The 21,191-nt window shown below is 56.0% G+C and overlaps 11 protein-coding genes across 11 annotated transcripts; 8 read left to right on the top strand and 3 right to left on the bottom strand.

The window, feature by feature from the left end:
- The first annotated feature begins 120 nt into the window (after positions 1–120).
- Positions 121–1,775, top strand: H310_02186 (hypothetical protein). The gene has a single exon (XM_008865615.1). The coding sequence runs from the start codon at positions 199–201 to the stop codon at positions 1,633–1,635; it is 1,437 nt and encodes a 478-aa protein (XP_008863837.1). The 5' UTR covers positions 121–198; the 3' UTR covers positions 1,636–1,775.
- A 509-nt stretch (positions 1,776–2,284) lies between these two features.
- On the top strand, positions 2,285–3,287 carry H310_02187 (hypothetical protein). The gene has a single exon (XM_008865616.1). The coding sequence runs from the start codon at positions 2,407–2,409 to the stop codon at positions 3,253–3,255; it is 849 nt and encodes a 282-aa protein (XP_008863838.1). The 5' UTR covers positions 2,285–2,406; the 3' UTR covers positions 3,256–3,287.
- Positions 3,288–3,440: 153 nt separating this feature from the next.
- On the top strand, positions 3,441–6,020 carry H310_02188 (hypothetical protein). Its single transcript, XM_008865617.1, has 8 exons — positions 3,441–4,392; positions 4,452–4,532; positions 4,587–4,715; positions 4,786–4,860; positions 4,907–5,131; positions 5,195–5,350; positions 5,405–5,600; positions 5,659–6,020. The coding sequence occupies exons 1-8, from the start codon at positions 3,448–3,450 to the stop codon at positions 5,913–5,915; spliced, it is 2,064 nt and encodes a 687-aa protein (XP_008863839.1). The 5' UTR covers positions 3,441–3,447; the 3' UTR covers positions 5,916–6,020.
- H310_02189 (AGC protein kinase) lies at positions 5,933–7,993 on the bottom strand. The gene is made up of 10 exons (XM_008865618.1): positions 7,920–7,993; positions 7,653–7,857; positions 7,548–7,595; positions 7,299–7,502; positions 7,177–7,250; positions 7,004–7,088; positions 6,921–6,954; positions 6,721–6,875; positions 6,509–6,658; positions 5,933–6,453 (listed from the first exon to the last, which is right to left on the bottom strand). The coding sequence occupies exons 1-10, from the start codon at positions 7,958–7,960 to the stop codon at positions 6,112–6,114; spliced, it is 1,338 nt and encodes a 445-aa protein (XP_008863840.1). The 5' UTR covers positions 7,961–7,993; the 3' UTR covers positions 5,933–6,111.
- A 234-nt stretch (positions 7,994–8,227) lies between these two features.
- On the top strand, positions 8,228–8,961 carry H310_02190 (40S ribosomal protein S23). Its single transcript, XM_008865619.1, has 2 exons — positions 8,228–8,279; positions 8,401–8,961. The coding sequence occupies exons 1-2, from the start codon at positions 8,270–8,272 to the stop codon at positions 8,826–8,828; spliced, it is 438 nt and encodes a 145-aa protein (XP_008863841.1). The 5' UTR covers positions 8,228–8,269; the 3' UTR covers positions 8,829–8,961.
- A 1,591-nt stretch (positions 8,962–10,552) lies between these two features.
- H310_02191 (hypothetical protein) lies at positions 10,553–13,003 on the top strand. The gene is made up of 2 exons (XM_008865620.1): positions 10,553–12,175; positions 12,231–13,003. Exons 1-2 carry the CDS (start codon positions 10,592–10,594, stop codon positions 12,927–12,929), a joined length of 2,283 nt encoding a protein of 760 aa, XP_008863842.1. The 5' UTR covers positions 10,553–10,591; the 3' UTR covers positions 12,930–13,003.
- A 218-nt stretch (positions 13,004–13,221) lies between these two features.
- H310_02192 (hypothetical protein) lies at positions 13,222–13,541 on the top strand. The gene is made up of 2 exons (XM_008865621.1): positions 13,222–13,353; positions 13,417–13,541. The coding sequence occupies exons 1-2, from the start codon at positions 13,266–13,268 to the stop codon at positions 13,485–13,487; spliced, it is 159 nt and encodes a 52-aa protein (XP_008863843.1). The 5' UTR covers positions 13,222–13,265; the 3' UTR covers positions 13,488–13,541.
- A 256-nt stretch (positions 13,542–13,797) lies between these two features.
- Positions 13,798–14,979, top strand: H310_02193 (hypothetical protein; the record flags this gene model as incomplete). Its single annotated transcript, XM_008865622.1, has 4 exons — positions 13,798–13,837; positions 13,918–14,296; positions 14,346–14,428; positions 14,489–14,979. The coding sequence occupies 4 exons, from the start codon at positions 13,798–13,800 to the stop codon at positions 14,977–14,979; spliced, it is 993 nt and encodes a 330-aa protein (XP_008863844.1).
- Positions 14,980–15,032: 53 nt separating this feature from the next.
- H310_02194 (hypothetical protein) lies at positions 15,033–17,481 on the top strand (the record flags this gene model as incomplete). Its single annotated transcript, XM_008865623.1, has 7 exons — positions 15,033–15,263; positions 15,320–15,963; positions 16,020–16,299; positions 16,344–16,544; positions 16,595–16,686; positions 16,740–17,196; positions 17,239–17,481. 7 exons carry the CDS (start codon positions 15,033–15,035, stop codon positions 17,479–17,481), a joined length of 2,148 nt encoding a protein of 715 aa, XP_008863845.1.
- Positions 17,482–17,490: 9 nt separating this feature from the next.
- H310_02195 (hypothetical protein) lies at positions 17,491–19,220 on the bottom strand (the record flags this gene model as incomplete). Its single annotated transcript, XM_008865624.1, has 5 exons — positions 17,491–18,021; positions 18,074–18,182; positions 18,233–18,381; positions 18,429–18,539; positions 18,588–19,220. The coding sequence occupies 5 exons, from the start codon at positions 19,218–19,220 to the stop codon at positions 17,524–17,526; spliced, it is 1,500 nt and encodes a 499-aa protein (XP_008863846.1). The 3' UTR covers positions 17,491–17,523.
- Positions 19,221–19,244: 24 nt separating this feature from the next.
- On the bottom strand, positions 19,245–21,188 carry H310_02196 (hypothetical protein). The gene is made up of 6 exons (XM_008865625.1): positions 20,967–21,188; positions 20,851–20,916; positions 20,684–20,775; positions 20,404–20,613; positions 20,228–20,347; positions 19,245–20,139 (listed from the first exon to the last, which is right to left on the bottom strand). The coding sequence occupies exons 1-6, from the start codon at positions 21,133–21,135 to the stop codon at positions 19,381–19,383; spliced, it is 1,416 nt and encodes a 471-aa protein (XP_008863847.1). The 5' UTR covers positions 21,136–21,188; the 3' UTR covers positions 19,245–19,380.
- Positions 21,189–21,191: the final 3 nt, after the last annotated feature.

Below are 21,191 nucleotides of genomic sequence, written 5' to 3' on the forward strand. Positions count from 1 at the left end.
TTGTGATTGCGTGCGTATTTATCGTATATCGTGCGGATCTGGCTCGACAATGTGGGGATAAACCCGACGTTTTGCCCACGTGTCCCACGTTTGTTGTGTCAAGCGGCGACATCCGCGCCGGTAGAGGATGTTCGCGTCGGCACATGCCGGCCGCGCGCCATTTACTAGGTTTGCGCGGCACCCAAAGCCTGCCGATCCATGACAGGAAGTGCACGAGTGGCTCTGTCCATCGCGGTGATAGCGCTGGTCGTGACCACTAGTTGCGACGCCAGACACCCCAACCTTCTCAAAGCAAGCAATGCGCTCCCCCGGCCTTGGCCGTTCCCCATAGGCACCACCATCACAACGATCGCCCCACCCACTTTAAATCCGCCGAATGGTGAAACGACAGCGCAGCCGACGTTGGAACCTACCGTTGTGCCTACCCCTGCACCGCAGCCGACAACGTCGGTCCCCACCACGACGCTTCCAACGCCACCACCAGTGACGCCGACTCCCCCGACCACTGAGACCCCAACAACCATAGCGCCAACGACGGCCGCACCAGTTACAACCACCCTGGTACCGACGCCATCACCCACCGCCGATCCTACAACAACGTTGGCGCCGACGACATGGCCACCGACCGCCGAACCAACAACTACGGTGCAGCCGACACCAACACCGGCAGAAACAGAGGCACCGTCGACGCCTACTGTTTCAACGATAACCCCTGAGCCAACTACGCCAGAGACACCGCCTCCAAGTCTAGACGACCAACCGCTCCCTCCAGCTGACCCCATTCCCCCCACTCGACCAACCATTGCGGTCACCACCTCTGTCCCTCCGGCAGACGACCAGAACAAGGCCAAGAACGAGACGTCCGGAAATGCCAAAGACGAAACTGGGATGTCAAACATGCAGTTGCTTGCGATAGGCGGCGGCGCACTCTGCGCCATGGTGCTGGTCATGATCTTCGTCGTCGCCAGGCAGCGACGCAAGGATGCCGACTCGAAGGAGGACGACCTGAATCAGTGGACCGACAGTGCCTTCCACACTTCGAGGCACAATCCTCTTCTCAACCAGAGGGCACCTTCAACCATATCCCAGCACCCCCGCGCGCTCGACACCCTCGAGATGCTCCACACTTTGAACACGGAGAAGCGCGGCAAGTCGGTGCGGTTCATGTCGGAAAGCAACCACCACTACAGGTTGAACTCGATGGATTCCAACATCCTGGGCGATCATGAAGAAGGAAATGAAGAGCGCTTGTCCGAATCGCCGCGTTTTTCGAGTAGCTGGTCCATTGGCACGACCGATCTGTCCACTTCTCGCGAGGAGGACGAAGCGAGCTTCGCATCGGGTGGTCTTTGGACTGCCACCGACCAGCCTCTTGAAGACATCGAAGAGGCCTCCGTGGACGACGACATGTCGTCGGCCGGTTCATCTACCGCGGTGTCGCTCACGTTTTCGCCGTCATCCCGAGGCACGTCCGAGTCATGGGGGACGAATTCGAACCCGAGCTTCGTCTCGATGGAGCACCCTTCCCACGAATTTGTTAGCACATCCAGCAGCTTGGAATCGAACGACATGATCGAGTCGTCGCGATACCTCGACATGATTCACACCAACGTGCATGTGGCCGCGGACGTGTAGAAGTTGTGCCTCCGGTAACTCGAACGGTGCGAAATATCTGCCCTCTTGCGTCCTCGTCGCCGTCGACTGGCTGTGTGCCCCGTGTAAACGTCGCCCAACAACGTAATGTGTGAACGCGTAATTCGTGATTCTGTGGCAAAGTCTCGGAAGTGCTAACGGCACGAACAGGGCAGAAGGGCCGACTACACTCTCGTAGGAAGCAGGCCACAATTTGGTCATGAAGGCAATAATGCCATGCTCAACTTCGATGTTGAGCACATACGCTACAGAATGGACATTACGGAAGGATGCATGCTCCATCTTCCTGAACAGGTCGCATCCACCTGCCAACCACAGTACAACGGAGGCTATAAGAACACAAAGCTCCTCTCCGTGGTGGTGAGCTGCGCTGCCTTCCTCTACGGTCGAGCGTCCTTAGCAGATATTCAAGCAGCCCGGGCTGCCACCTCTCCTTGGACGCCTGTCTGTCCATGCCGACAACCTGGTCTGGACGCGCGCCGTCATTTCCGTCGAACCATGTGCGGCTGGCTCTGCGTTGAATTTCCGTCTTCAAGTACTATCGACGCGATAAATTGTGGAATTTCCACGACGATCTCGAAGTGAAATATAAATATTAAGGAAATAACCCCATTGCGCTAGCTTTTTGCTGTAACGATGGCTCGATTCCACGAGCACTTGCGCTGTCAACACAGCTAACGAAAGGAGGACCGACCGAGAGTGCGCCCCCTCCGCCTGCCGGTGGTGCTCCTGGTTTGACAAGCTTGCCCGTTCATGCGTAGCAGCGTCGTCGCACCTCAACTGTGGAAACATGGGCTGATAGTCGGCTTACTCCACGCCACTGGGGCGTCCGCTATTACGACGTCGGTGACCATCACGAGGCTAAACCTCCAGGAATTCATGGCATGGATCATGCCTGTGGCGAAGTACGTCCAGCCCACGACTACTCCAGTCCCAACCACCACGCGTGCCCCCGTCATTCCATTCCTTCCTCGTACAACTCGTCTGCCTGTGGCATTCAACGACGAATCGGCCTTTACAACCTCCGTCATCATCGGGGTCTCATCTTGCATGTTCGCCGTGCTGTTGGTATGCTTGGCTGTCTTGTACCGAAGCCGCCGCCGTCAGCGATTGAAGGATTCAATTCCGCCAACAGGACGATTCACCCCATCACTGAACCGACGCCATGACCAGCGCTTCCTCACTCCTGCGGCCAACATAGTTGACACTTTCAACCGAGAGTCGCATCTGTTGCGAATCTACCCGTCTACTGGATCGACGTCGCGTGTAAACATGTCGACTCTCGCGTCGAGCTTCGTCTCGCCTGATATAGATGCCAATGACGGGTACACAACGAATCCATCGTGGTCTAGCCAGGAGCATGCACCAGCTCTACCCGTCCGGACGATTCCCTCGGCATCTGTCAAGCCCCTGCGTGAAAGTTCCGAGGACTTGCTGCGCCAGCATGCTTTGTCGTCTTCGTCGTCGTCAACCATCACATCGTGGCATCCAAGTCGAACAACGTTCGCAGAACACTCGACTGTCCGTGATTCCGCCGAGGTATGGTCGCGAAGTCCATGGAACAGTGACACTTATGTCCAGCGCCACCCTGCCGCAAGTTAAAACTTGTTAATGTGAATGTCGTCATGAAGTTCTGTCGTCGTCTTCCGTCACCCGCTTCGCATGGGATGGTCGCGTCCCCATCCGGCTTGTCGACGCATCGCGCGGAAACGCACGACCATGTCCGGATAAAGTATCTTTATCCGGTTCGAAGGCGGCCGACGTGGGACGGCCATTTTGGGTGGAGATATCGCAATGTGGCGTCAACCCTCGGCCACGAGCAGCGCTCGCCAGGCCCTTCGCCGCCATGTGAGCTCCAATAACGGTCCGAGCAAGCCGATCGGCCACTCCCCGGTCATGGCCAAGCCGCCTGCTGCTCCTTTGCCACCACCGGCAGCGACTGGCAAGCCAGGTGCTGTTGCCCCAAAGCCCGAGTGGTCTAAGCCATTGACTTCCAAGGCCGCACCTCCGAAGAGCAGCGGTGGAGGCATTGTGTACGCAGTCCTCCTCGCGTCCATGGGTGCGACTGGTGGGCTGGGGTACTATATCCATGAGAACCCGAACTTTAACCCCACCTTCCTGAAAGACAACGAAGTGTTTGTCAAGTTTCGCGAGTTTGTGCTGTCGTCATTTCCGTCGTCGAAGGCGAGTCTATCTTCCACGGTCATCGTGGTTCCTGAGTCGCCGACGAGGAAGCAGCAGGTTGACAAAGTCGAGGTGACGAAGAAGAAGACGACCGATATCAAGAAAGCTGCCGCATCGAAGCAGGCAGTCGATGCCAAGAAGGCGGAGCTGACGAAGGAAGAGGTACCTAAAACGGCCGACCCTCCCGCCGACGTAGTAAAAGACGAGTCGAAGGACGCTGTCACCGTGACGGAGGTCGTGCAAACGAAAGCCGTCGATACGGCGGCGGACGAAAAGGTCACGGCCAAGAAAGACGACACCCCGCATACAATCGCGGAAGTAGCGGCGTCCATTGTCAAGCAAGCGGAGCACGTGGTCGAGGTGGCGGAGGCGGCTGTCCACGAAGAACTCGTCAAAGCCGAGCACATCCTGCTCACGGAAGCGCAGAAAGCGACGACGGCGCTACAAAAGAAGCTCGACGATGCGTCGGCGAAGGAGCAAGCAGCCATTGACGAATTGAACAAGGAGCTCGTGGCGTTCGAAGACAAGGCGAAGGAAGTATCAGCTGCCACCAAGGTGCGACGCCCTACGACAATGTGCGCGACTGTAGCGAATGAAACATGGCCTCTTTTTAGAACAAAGTAGTCAAGAAGGCCCGCGCCGAGGCGGAAGCGCTTGTCGAAGAATTGGACCACACCATACTTGCCGACATCAAGGTACTGCGGCACAAACGACGACTGCAGTGTTTGAAACGTTGGGGTGGTTGGCAGGAATTGGATGCGGAGAGTCTGCGCTTGCGCGTTGCCCAGCTCGCGACCGAGATGAAGAACCGATCCAAATGGGAAGCCGTGCGCTTGATGGAGTCGCTGCGCCGCATGGAAGAAGAAGTCCATGCCCAGGTAGAACGATGTGATTGTTGTGGAGGAGTATGCGCTCGCATGAGAGGGCTCACACGAATATGCTTGGTAGCACGCTGAATTGCTGCGCCAGCAAGACGTGCTGCACAAAGATCTGTTGGCCCGTGAATTGCGCCTTCAAGAAGAGGTATGAGCGCGTCGAGTCGTCAGCGGTTTGAAGCATGGATGGCCAGTTGATCACCCGCAACGCCCGGCATGAGCTGGAAGGGCTGCGCGCCCAACACGAAGCGGAGTTGAAGGCTCTCGTGGACGCTGAAAAGACCGTCGTCCAAGCTGCATTCGACCAGAAGTTGGCGGCACTCCAGGCCGAAGCGGACAAGAAGTTGCATGACACGATCGTGGAAAAGACGCAAGCAATCCAAGCGGCCGCCGAGCATGAACAAGCTGATCGCATTCACGTACGACGTTTTGTTGTGGAAAAGGGTGAAGGGTTGGACCAGCTCACGACCGATGGACCATAGGCGCTGGAAGACATCCGCGTGCAGGTCAAGGCCGTCAATGAACTCCTCGGCGCCACTTCCAACTACGAAGCATTCAGCCACAAGGTGCACAAAGTGTCGGTGGCGGCGTTGGCGCTGACCAACCGCATCGAAGCAGCGGCGCCACTCCACAGCGAGGTACACCCTCGATCCTGTTAACCTGTGCATGGTCCTGACACCCTTGCTGGGTAGATCAACGCGTTGCGAGCGGCCGGCAAGGGCGACGAGCTCATCGAAGCGACCGTGAAGACGTTGGCCAAGTTTGGAGATGGCGCGCCGTCGGTGGCCCAGCTCCAAGATCGTTTTAAAGTTGTCCAAAAGGCGGCGCGGAAAGCGGCGTTGGTACCAGAGTCGTCGCAAGGCGGCATGGTCGGCCATCTCTTTGCCAGTACGTTTTTTTCATGTGCATATCGATGGGATGGTCCTGTATGGCTGTGGTGTGTTAGATGCGCTATACTTTCTCCTGATTCCGCCCGGCGGACCCATTCAAGGCAACGACGCTGAAGCGATAATTTCCCGGGCGGAGTATGCCCTCCGAGCCGGCGACATTGAAGCAGCAGTCGTCGAAGTCGACAAGCTGTCCGGTCTCCCGCGCGAAGTCGTATCGGACTGGGTCGCTGCCGCAAAGTCGCGCCTGGCAGTCGAGCAGACCGCCAAGGTCGTCAAGGCGCACATTTCGCTCCTCGCCGCGAGTTTGTCGTAGGCAAACAATCCATTTGGTGAAGTAGCATATTGGGCTCGTCAATGGTGTCGACGGCGGTCCAACGTAACTCAAATATGGGTCGATTCAATCGATTTTGTGCATATACCTTCCGATGGTACCCGATCCCCTCCTCAATCGACGACGGTTCCTTCGACGTTGTATTGAATTCAAGAATTTGTGGGTGAATTGGCTCACGTCAACACGAAATCTCATTGTCGTCCTGGTGGCGCGGCGACTCGGCGAAAGTCGCCTCGTTGTGTGTCGTCAATGGAGTCGACGCGCAGCCGTCGTCATCGTTTCGATGATTTTTGGAGCGACGCGAGTCCGACTCGCGGCGCATGCGGACGTCGGCCGCCGTGAAGGAGAATCGATGGAAGAGGGTGCCGTGGTCTAGGTGGTGGCTGTCGTCGACGGTCACTTGCATCTTCGTAAAGCTCTCGGCAAAACAGCTCGTGTCGAGGTTTGAGTTGTCGGTGGCCAGCGACGGCTTGACTGGAGGCGTCAATCTGCGCTGGGCCAAGAGGCCCCAGTCGATGGACTACATGCCACTGGCATCACAATCGGCACGTCCATCCAGCTGGACAGGGACGTACCTTAAAGAACGGGTGCTGCTTGATGGCGGCAACCCCCTTGACTTTGAACATTGTCGACTTGCCCGACCCCAGGCGTTTGTCCACGTTGCGTTCGAGGAGTTGTTTCAATATCGAGTGGGTGTCGGCGTGAAGGAACTTTGGAAGCGAGAGCTACACACGAGGTGATCGCCGCGGTGAACGAGTGTCGTCAAATGCGATGGAGCACACGACACCTTTTCGTTGCAGATTTTCTCCAGGAGTTTCTTGCGGTTGTTATGCCGGAATGGCGGATACCCCGTGACCATTTCGTAGATGAGCGCGCCGAGGGCCCACCAGTCGACTGCATGCGAGTACGGTTTATTTCGAATCATCTCAGGAGCCATGTACTCTGTTGATCCAGTCAACCACGACCAGTTTGCTCGAAGAATGGTACCATTGGTGCCGCACACGGTCTTGGCTTCGTCGTCCTGGTGTGCCACGACATGACAACGTGCTTCTCATGAGAATTCAACTCACTTGTGGCAATTCCTTGCTGAGGCCAAAGTCGGTCAGGCACACGTGGCCGTCCGCATCGAGAAGGATGTTTTCAGGTTTGAGATCACTACGCAATTATCAAGCCTTGAGTATTCAGTATATGGTTTGTGTCCATCGAACGGCGTGCATGTAATCATGGAACGAGCCTGTCCTACCGATGGATGATTCCTTGGCCATGCAAATACTCCAACGCGAGGACCATTTCAGCTGCATAAAAGCACGCTGTATGCTGGGTAGGACGTCCCTCAGACTGCACAGTAAAGAACCAAAGGGTTACCTCGAGGAGTAGACCTTGCTTATGTAGGGTGTGGAAGAGCTCGCCTCCAGGAATGTACGGCATGACCAGGTACACGTTTGCAGGCGACTGGAAAGCATACTTGAGCTTGACGAGAAAAGGATGGTCGACTTTGGTCATGATATCGCGCTCGGTTTGCATGTTGCCGATGTAGTTTTTCTTGACCAGGTACTCTTTGCTAACAATCTACTCGAGGGGGATGACAAAATCGCAGGCATCAGGAATGCGCACCTTCATGGCGTAGATTTCGCCCGATGGTTTGTGTCGCACTTGAATGACCTACAAACCAAAGGTCCAGCATTGTTGCGTGTTTCATGGACGCCGACATGAACGTACCTTCCCAAAGGCACCTTGGCCCACGACGACAAGCAGTTCAAAGTCGGTGGGCGTCGCACTCGCGTCCGTTGACGACTTTTTTCCACGGTCGACCGCACACTGCTCCTTGCTGCCACGTCGGACAGGTTTGTTGGAGATGGTCGCCGCCGTCGACGTCTCAAACGCGGCCGATTCTTTTTCGATCAGCGGCGTCAATGTATCCACTCTACCAAGATCATGTTCGCTGTTCACGGTAGCCACGCATGGCAGCATCACGCGTGACTGTACCGCGGTGTGGACGGCTCCACGCTTGCTCCTTCCTCGGCCATGGAGAGTCGTGGTGCCGCGCGCACAGTGTCGACTCCCACTGACAATCGAATCTCGGGTCATACACTTTCACAGGTAATGCATCCATTTTCATAGGTCTCTTATGTTTCAATCATCCATTGTCAACAGGTCCTCTATCCACGGATATCCAACATATTATTTGCAAGAGGTTTATCCCGGCCGCGGTTTTGGTTGGTGGCGAGGAAACACGCGATTCTGATTGGCTGTTGCTGTTTACTGGTGAGGAGCTACCAAAATGCCCAAGGTGGGGCCCATTCAGTTCTTTTTTCTCCTGACCTCGACTGAAAAAGATGGCCAAGCGTAAGTGCCGATGATGCGAATGGGTTCATGTGACTGCAGATGGGATGTGCATGGTTTGTGACAGGCGATCGACCGGCGTACAGGTGTGCTGACATGGCCTCGTGATGGGACTTGTGTGTAGACAAGCCCGCTGGTATTCGTTGCGCTCGCAAGTTGCGCGTCCACCGCCGTTCGCAACGATGGCATCAAAAGTCGTACAACAAGTCGCACTCCGTGACTGCCATGAAGGCCAACCCGTTGGGTGGTTCGTCCATGGCCAAGGGGATCGTCTTGGAAAAGATTGGGATTGAAGCCAAGCAGCCTAACTCTGCCATTCGTAAGTCGTGCCGTGTGCAATTGATTAAGAACGGCAAGAAGATCGCTGCCTTCGTCCCCCGCGATGGTTGCTTGAACTACGTCGATGAAAACGACGAAGTTTTGATTGCTGGGTTCGGTCGTCGTGGGCATGCCGTCGGTGATATTCCCGGTGTCCGTTTCAAGGTTGTCAAGGTGTCCGGTGTGTCTCTGTTGGCCTTGTACAAGGAAAAGAAGGAAAAGCCCCGCTCTTAAATGCAGCATGTTGGTGGCTTGTGTGCCGCCATGCTGTCGACCTTTGTGCCGATGTAGCCCGGTAGAGACGCCGACGATATATCGCATGCAATTGTGCCTCTTGGGAGAATAATACAAGGAACAATACCAGTCCTTTTCGTTCTTGTGTTTTCCATGTAATGATTACCAAGAACAATGACTTTCCCGAGTCCAAGCGACCAACGCGGCTGAGGCGGTTGAACACTCCATGAGGCATCTATGTCATCTCGCCTACTCGTAGGATGGGAATGCTAGCGGCCCTCGCCATCCACAATCATGAAGTGAATGACATCCGTTGACGCCGACTAAGCTCTTTGAGAGCCTCCCACCGACCCCAGTCACAGACTTCCCCATGCGCGTCGCGACCATAATCCGTGCACACTCGTCGGACATGTGAATTGACACCGCGTTCAGGACTTCGCCTTCCGACCTTGCTAAGGTGCCCAGTCGTCTAAACATTCTCGCCATGCTGCAGGCATAGCGAATGAGCTGACGCGACGAAGAGACACTCACACGGCCCAGTGTCCGCATCTTGTCACGATCGAACGGATTCAAGTTGATATACGTCCTAGTAGTACATACAATTCGTAGTATACTCATTGAATTGAAATCGCATATTCCGCATCTCTATTTCGCCAATACAACCCTTCGCAAGTACTACTAATAGTACCTACTAAATCGTGTATCACAGCGACAATCCTGCCGCCGAAATCGGGCCTACTCCAGCTTGGGCAGCGCGGCCACCAGGCCTTGATGCAACGACAGTCGCACAAAGGGCCGTTAGGATAACATGCATGCATTTACCAAAGGGCTATCCTGTGGATAGAGACATGGAGGCATACTTTACGACAGTGGTTGCTCGAAGACCAAACGTTGCGAGCACAGCTGCCCCAAGATGGGTGCGTTTGAAAGGACATTTGCACCTGTCGTGCGTGTTGGACATGTAGAGGCCAAGCACCGCAGTGTTTTAATGACCAAAGCAAGGCATGATGTGGCTTGGTTGCTTGCCATACCGATAGGCCAGTGTTTCCCGCTCGTCAAAGGTCTTTGCAACGAACACGAGAGCTGGGCTCGGAGGAGCGAGCGACGACTCTGCGCCACGCATGAACTGGTCGGGCGTCAAAACGACAATCAAATTGGGCAGCGGCGGCCACTACACATGCTGTAATCACTGTCGAAAGCATTGTATGACGTTGAACCCTATATATTACGTCATGCAGCCATCCGTCCCAGTCGTTCTAGCGACGGCAGTAGGAATGCCGTGTCCCACATCATTTTGGCACTCGTTACTACTCCGCCACTGCGGACAAGGTAACGTTTCCCTGAAGCCAGCCTAATCAGCTCTGTTGCGTTCAATGGCAGCAACGAAGCGTTCGACTCGCCATCCCGGTCGTACACCATATCCAATGAAGCCCACCACAGCCGCCACATTGCGAGGTGGACGGAGCGAGGCAGACAGGCAGCCGCGCGCAACCCGCAATCCTCAGGCACCCCTCCCCGACTATTACGACAAAATGAGCAGGTGAGTATTGAAACTTTAAAAAATACCATCGTTTCATACAAACCAAAAGTCACCTGTTAAAAATACAATGGGAATTAAAATAATCGTCTTCGAAATTTGAATTCATACAAATGGCAAGAACGGGTTCGAAGTTCGAAGGAAAGTTCAGCAGCGCTGCGTGGGCGAAACGTTCCTCAGTCGACAACGAACCTTCCTGTCGACGCTCGAGGCGCCGCCGCGACACATGAGCTGTTGGGACTGCTGCATTCGCTTACTGAAGCGATGTCTCCCGCGGAACGACATCGTCGTCGAGCTCGCGCCATACTTGAACACCGCAAACGGAGGGTACGCGAACAATGCACAGACAAACACAGGCGGACGTGGCCAGACCAATACCACCAACACCCACACAAGCCTCGCGTCCAGATTTACCAATTCCCAAGGAGAATTGCAGCATGGTGCTACCGGTGGTGGTGGTGCACACCACGCGGGGGAACAATCGCGATCTGGCCGCCGAAGGGATCGCCATGCGGCCGCCGCTGATATTCAATCGGGAGGTGCCGACCCATCTCTCGGCAACGGTCGGGGAAAAGGTTCCATCTTGAATCCTGCGTTACTATCCTCGTCGACGACAAAGTTTTACAGCCACAATGTCCACAGCACTGACGACATGCATGACAACGACGACCTCGGCTCCACAAGTCCTATGAACGGTCGCGGTGACCCGTATATCGCCTCCACAGGTGGACTAAGCCATGTTCTGCACAAGTATGCTGTCAGTCGGCATCAAGCTGATCCGCGCTGTCGAGAAGTGTACCATCCCCTTCCTCACACAGCGTCAGGTCACACCTTGCTCCCCGTGGACGTGGTTATGGGCCACGACGTCATCATGCAGGGTGGCGGCATGGGTGGTCAAAACACACCGATGCTTCGCGCGTGCGACTCAACCTCGTCCATCGACATCAACGTCGACGATTTCGACAGCTCGACAGTGTTTGTGTATGTGAGTGTGGCCGCCTTTCAGCGACTGGCGCGACAATTCCAGGAACTCATGGAGGAAGCGACGTCATTGTACGTCCACATGATCCGGTCGCGCCTCAACGAGTACGGCGGCGTCGAGCTCCGATTCAACGAAGGGTACTTTGTCGTGGGATTTCAGACCGAATTCAACGCGGCGCGGTGGTGCCTCGCAATGCAACTCGGACTGATGTATGCGGCATGGAACCCGCGTTTTCTCCGCGCGCCGGAAGCGCAGGAGGAGATGTCCCGGCATCGCCCGATGCCAGTGTTCCGTGGACTTCGCGTGCGCATGGCAATCCATTCGGCGTGTCCGAACTCCGAATCTGACGACGACGACGTCGACGCGGATAGCTTGCTCGAGTTTACGGAGGCTAACCCGCCCGAGCAAGACCCGCGGGAACTTGTCCGTCTCATCGGTGAATGCGTCCACGGCGGTCAAATTGCATTGAGCGACGGCGTGTGGGAGAAAATGAAGGAGCAACTTGTGCAACTGGGCAACCCTGTCGTGGAAGATCTAGGCAAGCATGTTGTTGGCGGCCACGCGCTGCAGTTGTTTCAGCTCTTGCCAAAGCATCTCGAGGACCGCCACTTTTTGCCACTCATGTCGATCAAGCAACTGGCTCCTGCGATGCGAGACGCCCCGACCGCCGCAGGCGAAGTCACGATGGTTTTTACCTTCATCGAAGGCGCCCGATCGCTTATGCTGAACGACGCACATGCACTCGTATCTCGAGTCAAGACGATTTGCACGTTGTCGAGGAAGCTGCTGCGGACCCACCGTGGGTACGAGTGCCAGGAGCTCCAAGGGGTACGTGTATCATGTGTCCGATGGAATGTTAGTTGCTCATGGAATGACATTCTAGGACTTCATGTTGGCGTTCTTCCGACCGGCGGACGCAATTGCCTGGTGCGGTGAAGTCCAGAAGAAGGTCCACGCGCTGTTTAGCCAAGACCCGAGCGGAATTCAATTTCGCATCTCGATGGGCATCGAAACGGGAGTCCCGGTGTCGGTGAGCCCACACAAGTCGAGCGGCCGCGCCGATTACTTTGGCAACATTGTCAACCAGACGGCCCGCATCGCCAAGGCGGCCCACGGCGGCCAGATCATGCTCGGCGGCGATGCCTGGAAAGCGTTCATGCATGACTCGGCCTCGCACTCGGACAGACCGCTTGCTGGCAGCCTCCCGTTTTACTTCAAGGACCACGGATACTTTCAGTTCAAAGGCATCGCATCGGGCACGCTCCTCGTGGAGGTCGTTCCGTTTGGCCTCGAAACCATTGTCCATGCCGCCACGACCGCCAAGGTGTACAAGAAACCAGTCCCGCCGTCGACGGTGCCGCTGCCGGATCGCAACCGCCTCGTGTACGTGTGGAGCCAGACCGGCGAGGGCGAGTCGGACGTCGGGTACAGCATCCGTGACACGGAGGTGTTCGATGACAAGTCCCTTTACGGCACGCTGAGCGAGTGGACCCCACAAGACCTGCGCACGTGGTTCAACGAAGACTCGAAGCGCGGCGTCTTCGACATGCCTCATGCGGTGTGTGAACTGCGCGATGAGTAAACGCCTCCCCCTCGCCGTCGTGTGAATCGTTGTCATTTAACTTATAACATATTGCTGAAAACTCTCTTCTACCATTGCGGGTGCCAACTGCATGCAGCGACTCGCTTGGCGGCGGTGGAGCGTCATCCTTGTGCTCGAGTTTCGTGTCCTTCAAAACATCGGTAGTTGGAGGGATTTCAACCGAATGACCGAATAAATGAAAATGTTTAGAATACATGAACACGTCGAGGTGATTTGATGAAGAGAATTAAATAATCAACTATTCCATGTGAATTGCACCACTTCAAGTAAACACTTGTCGACGACAGACACACCGGCTGCTGCTGCTCCACCATCATGTTCTCATTCGTGACGGCGCAATACCAATGGTACAAGCTTGAGTTTGGATTGACACTGCTGTCTCCATGGGAAGTCTTCACCTTCAGTACGTGCATATCCCCTCATGTTCGTGGTTTGTGCACGCTCCTCCTTGACTCGGTCGTCCTAGACGCGATCGTGCTCTTCGTCCTCAGCGCGACAGCCTACTTCTCGCTCCACGCAATCGACTATTTGGTGTAGAGGACAATCTGCACGCGCCATGTAACCACGCAAATATCAGTCCACTTCACGCGATGGTTGGTTATCCATGCAGGCTAGTGTGCCATTGCACTCGCCTACGATGTACTCGTTCGCCCATGTACACCTCCGCGCTACATGCCCCTTGCCGATGGTGCCGCACTGTGGCAAGCATGCATCGCGCACGTCCACCACACGTTTTCGTCGTTGGTTTCACTCGGGTGAAACCGACCGCGACTCCAAATACTTCATCGCGTGAGGAGCGAGTTTCGTCTTGTTGTCCGCCCCCACATCGCCGGCGCATCGACTCGAGATGGCGGACGACTTGGATGTTGACTGCGACGACTTTGAAAGTACGATCAATGTCCCTGTCCCGTTGCATCGTGCTCGCGCATGCGTCTGTCGTCGTCTTGATTTTCCAAACACGTTGTAGAAACCCTCAAGGTGTGCGTGGTCGGGAATGGCAACGTCGGCAAGACGAGCCTCACAACTCGGTACGCGAAAGGACGGTTCACGGACAACTACAAGAAGACGATCGGCGTCGACTTCATGGAGCGCGTCTTGTCGATCGATGGCGACGACATTCACTTGATGATCTGGGACACGGCCGGCCAGGAAGAGTTTGACACACTCACAAGCCGGTACTACCGCGGCGCCGGCGCGGTCGTGTATGTGTTTTCGACAGTCGACCGAGAGTCGTTCGACGCGCTGCCGTCGTGGCAGCAAAAGGTTCTGGACGCGTGCGGGTCGTCGATTTGCCAGGTGCTTGTGCAAAACAAGGTCGACTTGATTGACGACGCCGTCATAACCAAGTACGTGGCTGTGTCGTTCGCAAGCATTGAGACGTGACCGCGAGGACAGAGACGAAGTGAACGACATGAAGGACGACATGCGAGTAAAGCTCTACCGGACGTCCGTCCAAGAAAACAAAAACGTCGAGGAAGGTTTGTTGTGTCGTGGCCGTTTTTGCATGTGGCTCTCACATGGTCCGATGTCGATTGCAGTGTTTGAGTACTTGTGCCGGCGGTATCTCAAGAAAAAAGTCCCCGAGAATGCGGCGGTCGCGGACATTGGCGGCGCCGCATCGCCCCCCACGCGGAAGTCCAAGCAAAAAGCGACATCGAGTCGCCACACGTCCCAGCATGACAATGACGACGACAACTTTGTCCGCCGTCCAGTAGCGAAAGCTGTGGCAACACCCAAGTCGGATCGATTCAAGAACGACAACGACGACGGTCTGTCGTTCGATGACATCCGCGTCGCGCTGCCTGCCAACGAAGACGCAATCCAGCGCATGGACGAGGTCGACGAGAAAGACGACCAACCGACCGAGCATACCGCGTCCCCACACCGCCCGAAGGACGAACATGGCTATAATCGGGACCCGCGGTGGTCAGATATCCCTGCCGCCGCTTCCCCAGCCATGGGAGGCCCCATTGAACCAAGCAAACGCCGCACGAACGGGAAGAAGAAAACCGGGTGTACCGTTTCCTAAGAAACAGTCGTGGTTTTAAATTTAGTCGTTGGCTTGGCGTCGGCGGCAGGACCATGTTTACGTACAACCACATCACGGGGGCAAAGCTGAGCTACATGCATGTGCCCGTGGAAGTCGATTCGTTGGTGGTTCGGGGAAAACTGCAGCAGGACCGTCGCGAAGCCAACGAGGCGCGGCACATGGCATGGGAAGACTTTTTTGCAACACAGTGGGGCAAGGCCGAGCGCGACGCCGCCGCCAAGACGCAACAGCGTCTCCAGCACCAAATCGAGCAGTTGTCCAAGGTACAACAGACTTGCATATGGATCGGTACGGCCCTTGATCCGTCGGGGATGCCTAGATCACTGTGACGTCGCGCCACTTTGAGTTGTGGAATTTGGCAATCGACCGACACTACTACGAGTACATTTCGTACTCGCTGCAAGATCCGACGCTGCGCGACACGTTGCTATCCAATGTGCACAACGGTCTCACGCCCCTCGCCAGAGCGTGTACGACCAAAGACTACGCGCTTGTTCGAATCCTTCTAGCCCACGGCGCCGACGTGACCGCGAAATCCCCGTCCAGTCCAAACGCTTACATGCGATCCATCTTCTGCGCGGCAGTCGCCGACTTTCGCGTGTTCGAGCTGCTCGTGGAGCATCTTCCCACAGCACGCGAGCTGCGGGGGCTCGACAAGGACGGATTGTCCCTGGTGCACTTGGCGGCTCAAGGGGGCTACGTCACCGCCTTGGAAGCGCTATTGAAAATGCCCATAACCAGCGACCTCGTCGATACCACGACGTCCAAGCTTGGATACACAGCGCTGCATTACGCGGTTGTCGGCGGGCACGCCGATTGTGTGGCTGTGCTGCTGCGATACATGTCGCCATCGGTCGCCGCCGCCATGACAAGCGATGGATGCAATGCGCTCCACCTGGCCTTACGCGTCGATGGGACGCACTTTCACCTCGAACAGCTCGTCGAGAACTTCATCAACGCCAAGTAGGTGTCTCCTAACTCGTTGGGTTTGACTTTGACCGTTGCTGGTAATCCGTCAGTTGCGACTCGAGTCTGTTCGAGGCAGTGGACGCAAATGGCGCGACGGCCCTCCACTTGTCGATTGCGCAAAACCTCGAACGAATAGCGCTGCGGCTCATGGACGTCGGAAAGACCCCCATGAACGTCTGCACGAAAGGCGGCATCGCAGCGCTGCACTTGGCAGTGACAGTGGAAAATTTGAATTTGGTGCGGGCCCTGCAGCACCACAACGCGATGATTGACATCATGGACGACAACGGGCAAACGCCGCTGCTCACGGCGGCCCTGTTGAACCACACGGTACGAGGATGGCAGGTATGTGCGATTGGTGTGAATGGAGCTAGGAGTGCATTCGGTTCCTCCTGGACTGTGGCGCCGACGCAGGATGCCAAAACAAGGAAGGCCATGCCCCGCTGCACTACTTGGCATCGTACTGCACCGACCCCGACACTTTCCAACTCTTTTTCGACAAAGACGTGGACGTCAACGTGAAAAGCGCCAAGGGCAATGTGCCGCTGCACTTTGCCGCCATGAAAGGCAACGAGGTACATGCGTGTGACAGGAAATTTCCATGTCATCCAGTTCTTACGGGCAGGTGGCCGCGAAAGCTCTTCTGCACCACGGCGCAGACGTGTCGCTGTTGAACGAAGACAAACGCAGTGTCGTCTTCCTTGCAAGGCAGTGGGGGTGCGGCGTCGTCGTATTCGTAGCTGCGTTTGTATCACAAAGTTGTGGGGTAGCCATCTTGACCTGGAAGAGTACTTTAAGCTTGTGCTCAAAGACGCGACCGAAGTGCCCGTGCCATCATTAGACCACACCGATCCAACGACGACAGAACTCGACAGCGGCGGTGGACACGTTCGCAAAACCAAACCAGCGACCCATGGTGGCACGAGAGACTCGCTCAAATCAAAAAAAGTGGGTGTGGTGCTGCCCAGCGTTCGGCCAGTCACGGCTGTGGACCCTGCCGCGCGATGGGAAAACGACAGCGACGTGGCGTCGGCAGTCCTGGATCATCCATCGACGACCACACCACTAGGTCGGCATGTGTGCATGACTCCTTACGTGAAGCGTCAGCTCTTTGGGCGTGTACGAGCGCCAAACCAACCCGTGAAACTCACGTCCGAAATGGATGAATTGCTTCGCTACAACCAGTCGTCAAAGCCTGCACCGGAGCACCCCCAGGCCAAGAACATGGTAAGTTGTCAATTTGTCATGGAGGGAGCTAACCCATTGCAGGTGCGGCGGTGCAAAGCCGGGGTCAACATACCATGGGAAGCCACGATGCCGCTAGGCAGCGACACCTTGGAACGGCGGCTAAAACCCTCGACACAGCACCAACTCAATGCAGCCAACCACGTCAAGAGCATGCCCGAACTGCGCGCCGAGTTTCAGTTTGTCAGGACGCTCGTGTGGCAAGAAAGCGCAGGAACCCGGCGGTCCCGACACTCCCTAAGGAGTCGACCCCACCAACATGCCTGACAAGGTCGAGGAGCCGAAACATGTTGGGTCATTCCATTGTATTTATTCATCGGCTTCGTCTTTCGCGACGAGGACGACGCGACCGCGCTGGGCTGTCGCCGCCACCTCGTTCAACTTGTCTTGCTGGGTTTTGTCCCACTGCAGCGTACATCGAGGGTCACCGCGAGTTGTTCGAAGCTTGTGCATCGCTTTGAGGTCTTGGACACTGGGACAACACACAACGAGCAGCAACGACTTCGACGGGAGGTCCGTCGCAACGTCTCGAACGAGTTCGGCGACTTGGTCAGGACACGATGCTTGGCCCCACGTAAAGGTCGGCGGGAATCCAGTGGTCAATTGGTGGCGGATGTGGTGGAACACTAGGTCTGGCGAGGTGCAGGGGATGGCAGCGGCCGCGCTGCCGGCGAGGGACCGACATGCGGCGGCGGTGTCCACAATGAGCGCAGACTTCTTTCGATGACACAATTCTGTGATGAGTTTGCGGGGATGGCTGTCTTGGGCTATAATGGACGGAAACAGCGGCCCGTATTGAATCTTGAGCTACGGCAGCAGACTCTGAAATTCATTGCTCTCGTATGGCATTCGAAAGCACCTGGAGTAGCTTCATGGCGCATGCGGCATCTTCGACGCTGCAATGGCCATCGTCCCCGGTTTGGATTTGGATTTTCAGGTAGGTGCTCGCTAGGTATCGCAACGCCGAGCTACGAGGGTGGGCATACGTGATGATGGAGGACTCGTAGGGAAGTCGCACCGAAAAGGTGGCCCCTTGGGATGCGGATAAAGCAGCACGGTATCGATGACGCGGCGGTGGATCAATCGAAGCGCCTGAAGGTCGTTTTCCAACGAATGGCCAACAAGAATCGTCTCGGCCGATATCAGGTCCACCAGTCGTGCTTGGATCTGCGGACAATCCACAATCACATCACGGACAATAAGGTGCAGCGTACCGAGGCCAGGGTGTTGGTGCATCCCTCCAAGATCTCGCGCGTGATGCCAGAGAATTGTGTACAGTAGTCCACGACTGGATTGGACGGTAGCACGAACTCATCCAGTACGACCTAAAACCACCATACGTGGAATCGATCGAGCCACACGGCGACGTTTACCTTATGCTGATCGTCCACGATGGACACCCGCGCGAGCTCGACGCCTTTGGTAGTTTTGCACATTTCGCAGTCGATGGCTAAGAGCGCGTGGACGAGTTGCTGGCCTTCCGCCAAAGGCCTTGTCTCGACAAACGTCGTTGCAAGTTCGTTCGACGGTATCGGCACGATCTTGACCAGGTCGGCATCCTCAGCAAGGTAAAACTCCGGGCCCTTGACATCGTGATGTGCCTTTTTGAACTTTTTGATCTTGTTTTTCACGGCCTTCTTCAATTGTTTTTTCGCGGCGTCTTTTTCAGCCTTCGACACAGGAGCATACAGCAACGTGGCCTCGCACTTGGGAATAGCATCGCCTTCCGCCAGTCGTACAGCAGGCAGTAGGTCGGTTTTCGTATCCGACGGCAGTCCGTCGACGGCAACGGCCAAAGCATCCACCGGAGCGTCTTGCAGAACTAGGACGACCACATGGTTTGGCCCAGCCGTGCAATCGTCTCCCAGCAGTTTGTCCATCAGCACGTCTCGAACCTCTGAGAGAAGCGGCGTGTGCCCATTCGTCGTCAGCGCATCAAACGAAGCCAGGAGCTGGGCAGACCACCTCCCGCCATCGTCGGAAGTGGCTCGGCGCTTCGTTCCCATGTGTACTTTTTTCAAATTACGAAATTCTGCACTATGATTGGCCATTATTGATTCGAAACTCCTTGGATTTTAACCAATAGTGCATGTGGAATTTACAATGATGAGCAGAAACAGAATCGTTTTCTCCATCTAGTCTGGGGGGTCTGAGGGAGGCATCGCGCTACTGAGCAGCACCCAGCAGGTCAAACGAATCAAATCCAGGGCTTCCTGCTGTGGGCGTGTGTACAGCTGCATGGAGTGGCGCAGTTTGGGACGCCGGAGCAGGTGGTGGAGGTGCAAATGGGTTGAAACCCCCTGCTAACGGGGAATCGACGCCGTGGGTGGTGGCATGTCCTTGCAAATCCGACATAGTAAAGTCCATGAAGACGTTGCCGCCTCCAAACGGATTGTTTGAGGTCGCCTCGAGAGGGGGGCTGGCAAAGTCGAGCACATTCACGATGCGATTGCTGCTGTTCGCACGTAGTTCCAGCCCAACGTGCCCGCTGGCCGTTCGAGACTGCGGCTGTTGTGGTGGCGCCGACACGAACGCTCCACCATGCATGGATTTGTTGGACCCAAACGAGGTTACAGCAGGCGGAGGCACTGGCGACGATGCAGCAGACGGGGGAGAGTCTCCGAAGTCTCCCCACGACTCCATCGTTGCACGTGCTGGAGGGGACGGACTCGTCGAGTCTGTCGACGGCCCAACGAAGTCGCTAAAGCTCAGCTTGTTGACTTGGATGTCGGAGGTTGCAATGTGCGAGGCTGTGCCACTGACACGTGGAGCAGGCTTGTCGGTTGCGGCGGCGGCATGTCCATTGGTCGCAAATGACTCGAGGGTGGCCAGGTGTTCGTCGTAGCTCGTGATGGCCAGTAGAGGCTCCATTTTCTTGGTAGCGGCCACCATTGCCGACGTGTAGTGGATGCGGAACTCAATCACCTAGTGATGCGACATGCAACGCTCGGAGATGAGTACAAAACACAACACGAACCGACTCCTCCACGAGGAAGGGTCTCACGGAGCGTACTCGCTGGACAAGAGGCAGCAAGGTTGAGTCGCGGTGGCGCAAGAAGTCCCGTAAGTGGTGAATTGTGGTTTCCGCTGCTTGGTTGTACTCGTTCGTGATCGTGACGAGCTTTTGTTCGTTCTACGCCGCCCGATACCATCCCAAGTCATTCCCGATCAACCCGACGACGGCATTACCCGGACGAGTTTGTCCACTTCCTTGCCCTTTTCGTGCTTGCCGGCCCCGACTCGCTTGTTGTGAGCTTCTCGCAGTGCCAGCACCTTCTTGTTGTAGTGATCGTACGTGATGTGGGTCTCGTTGAAGTCAGCGCATTCCTTGTGGAGCAAGTTGACTTGATGCGTCCAGCCCTGGGCCGGTGTTTGGACTCGAGTTTCAAATGCCTTGGCCTGCGACGGGATCAAAAGTGGCATGAAGAATGCGTGCAACATCCAATGATGGAGGCTGCAGTTGTCGCACCAGTTCCGTGACGTGGGTGATGTCGATGTTGAGCGAACACGCTTTGAAAACGTCGATGAACTGCTTGACTTCGGGCGACTCGGACGGAATGTCTACGACCACTAGTTAGTCATGCAGCCCATCGACAGCGCCCCCACCCCTGAAGCAGATCGCTCTCGACAACGTACCTGTGCATTTGAAGTTGGACACGTCTTCGATGGCCCTGTTCAATATGGTGGACGCGGTATGGAACCCTACCGGTCCGTTCCATCACGACTTTATGGACGGTGGAGGGATCGATCACCTCGAAGCGCGGCAATGTATCCCTTGACGGCGTTGTCCAGATTGACAATGCCCGATTGCAATTGCTCAAACCCCGAGAAGGCCTGGTCAAACTGGACGTTCTTGCTAGGTTTGGTCGCTCCGATCTTTGTGAGCAGCTTGTTGGTTGCACGCACTCGAATCGACGACATGGCGGTCTCGGCCTTCCTGCGAATATGTGGCTGCGTGCTGGCCACTCTCTTGCTAT

This window comes from Aphanomyces invadans (genome assembly GCF_000520115.1).
Source record: "Aphanomyces invadans strain NJM9701 unplaced genomic scaffold supercont1.3, whole genome shotgun sequence".
Classification (NCBI taxonomy): Eukaryota; Oomycota; class Saprolegniomycetes; order Saprolegniales; family Verrucalvaceae; genus Aphanomyces; species Aphanomyces invadans.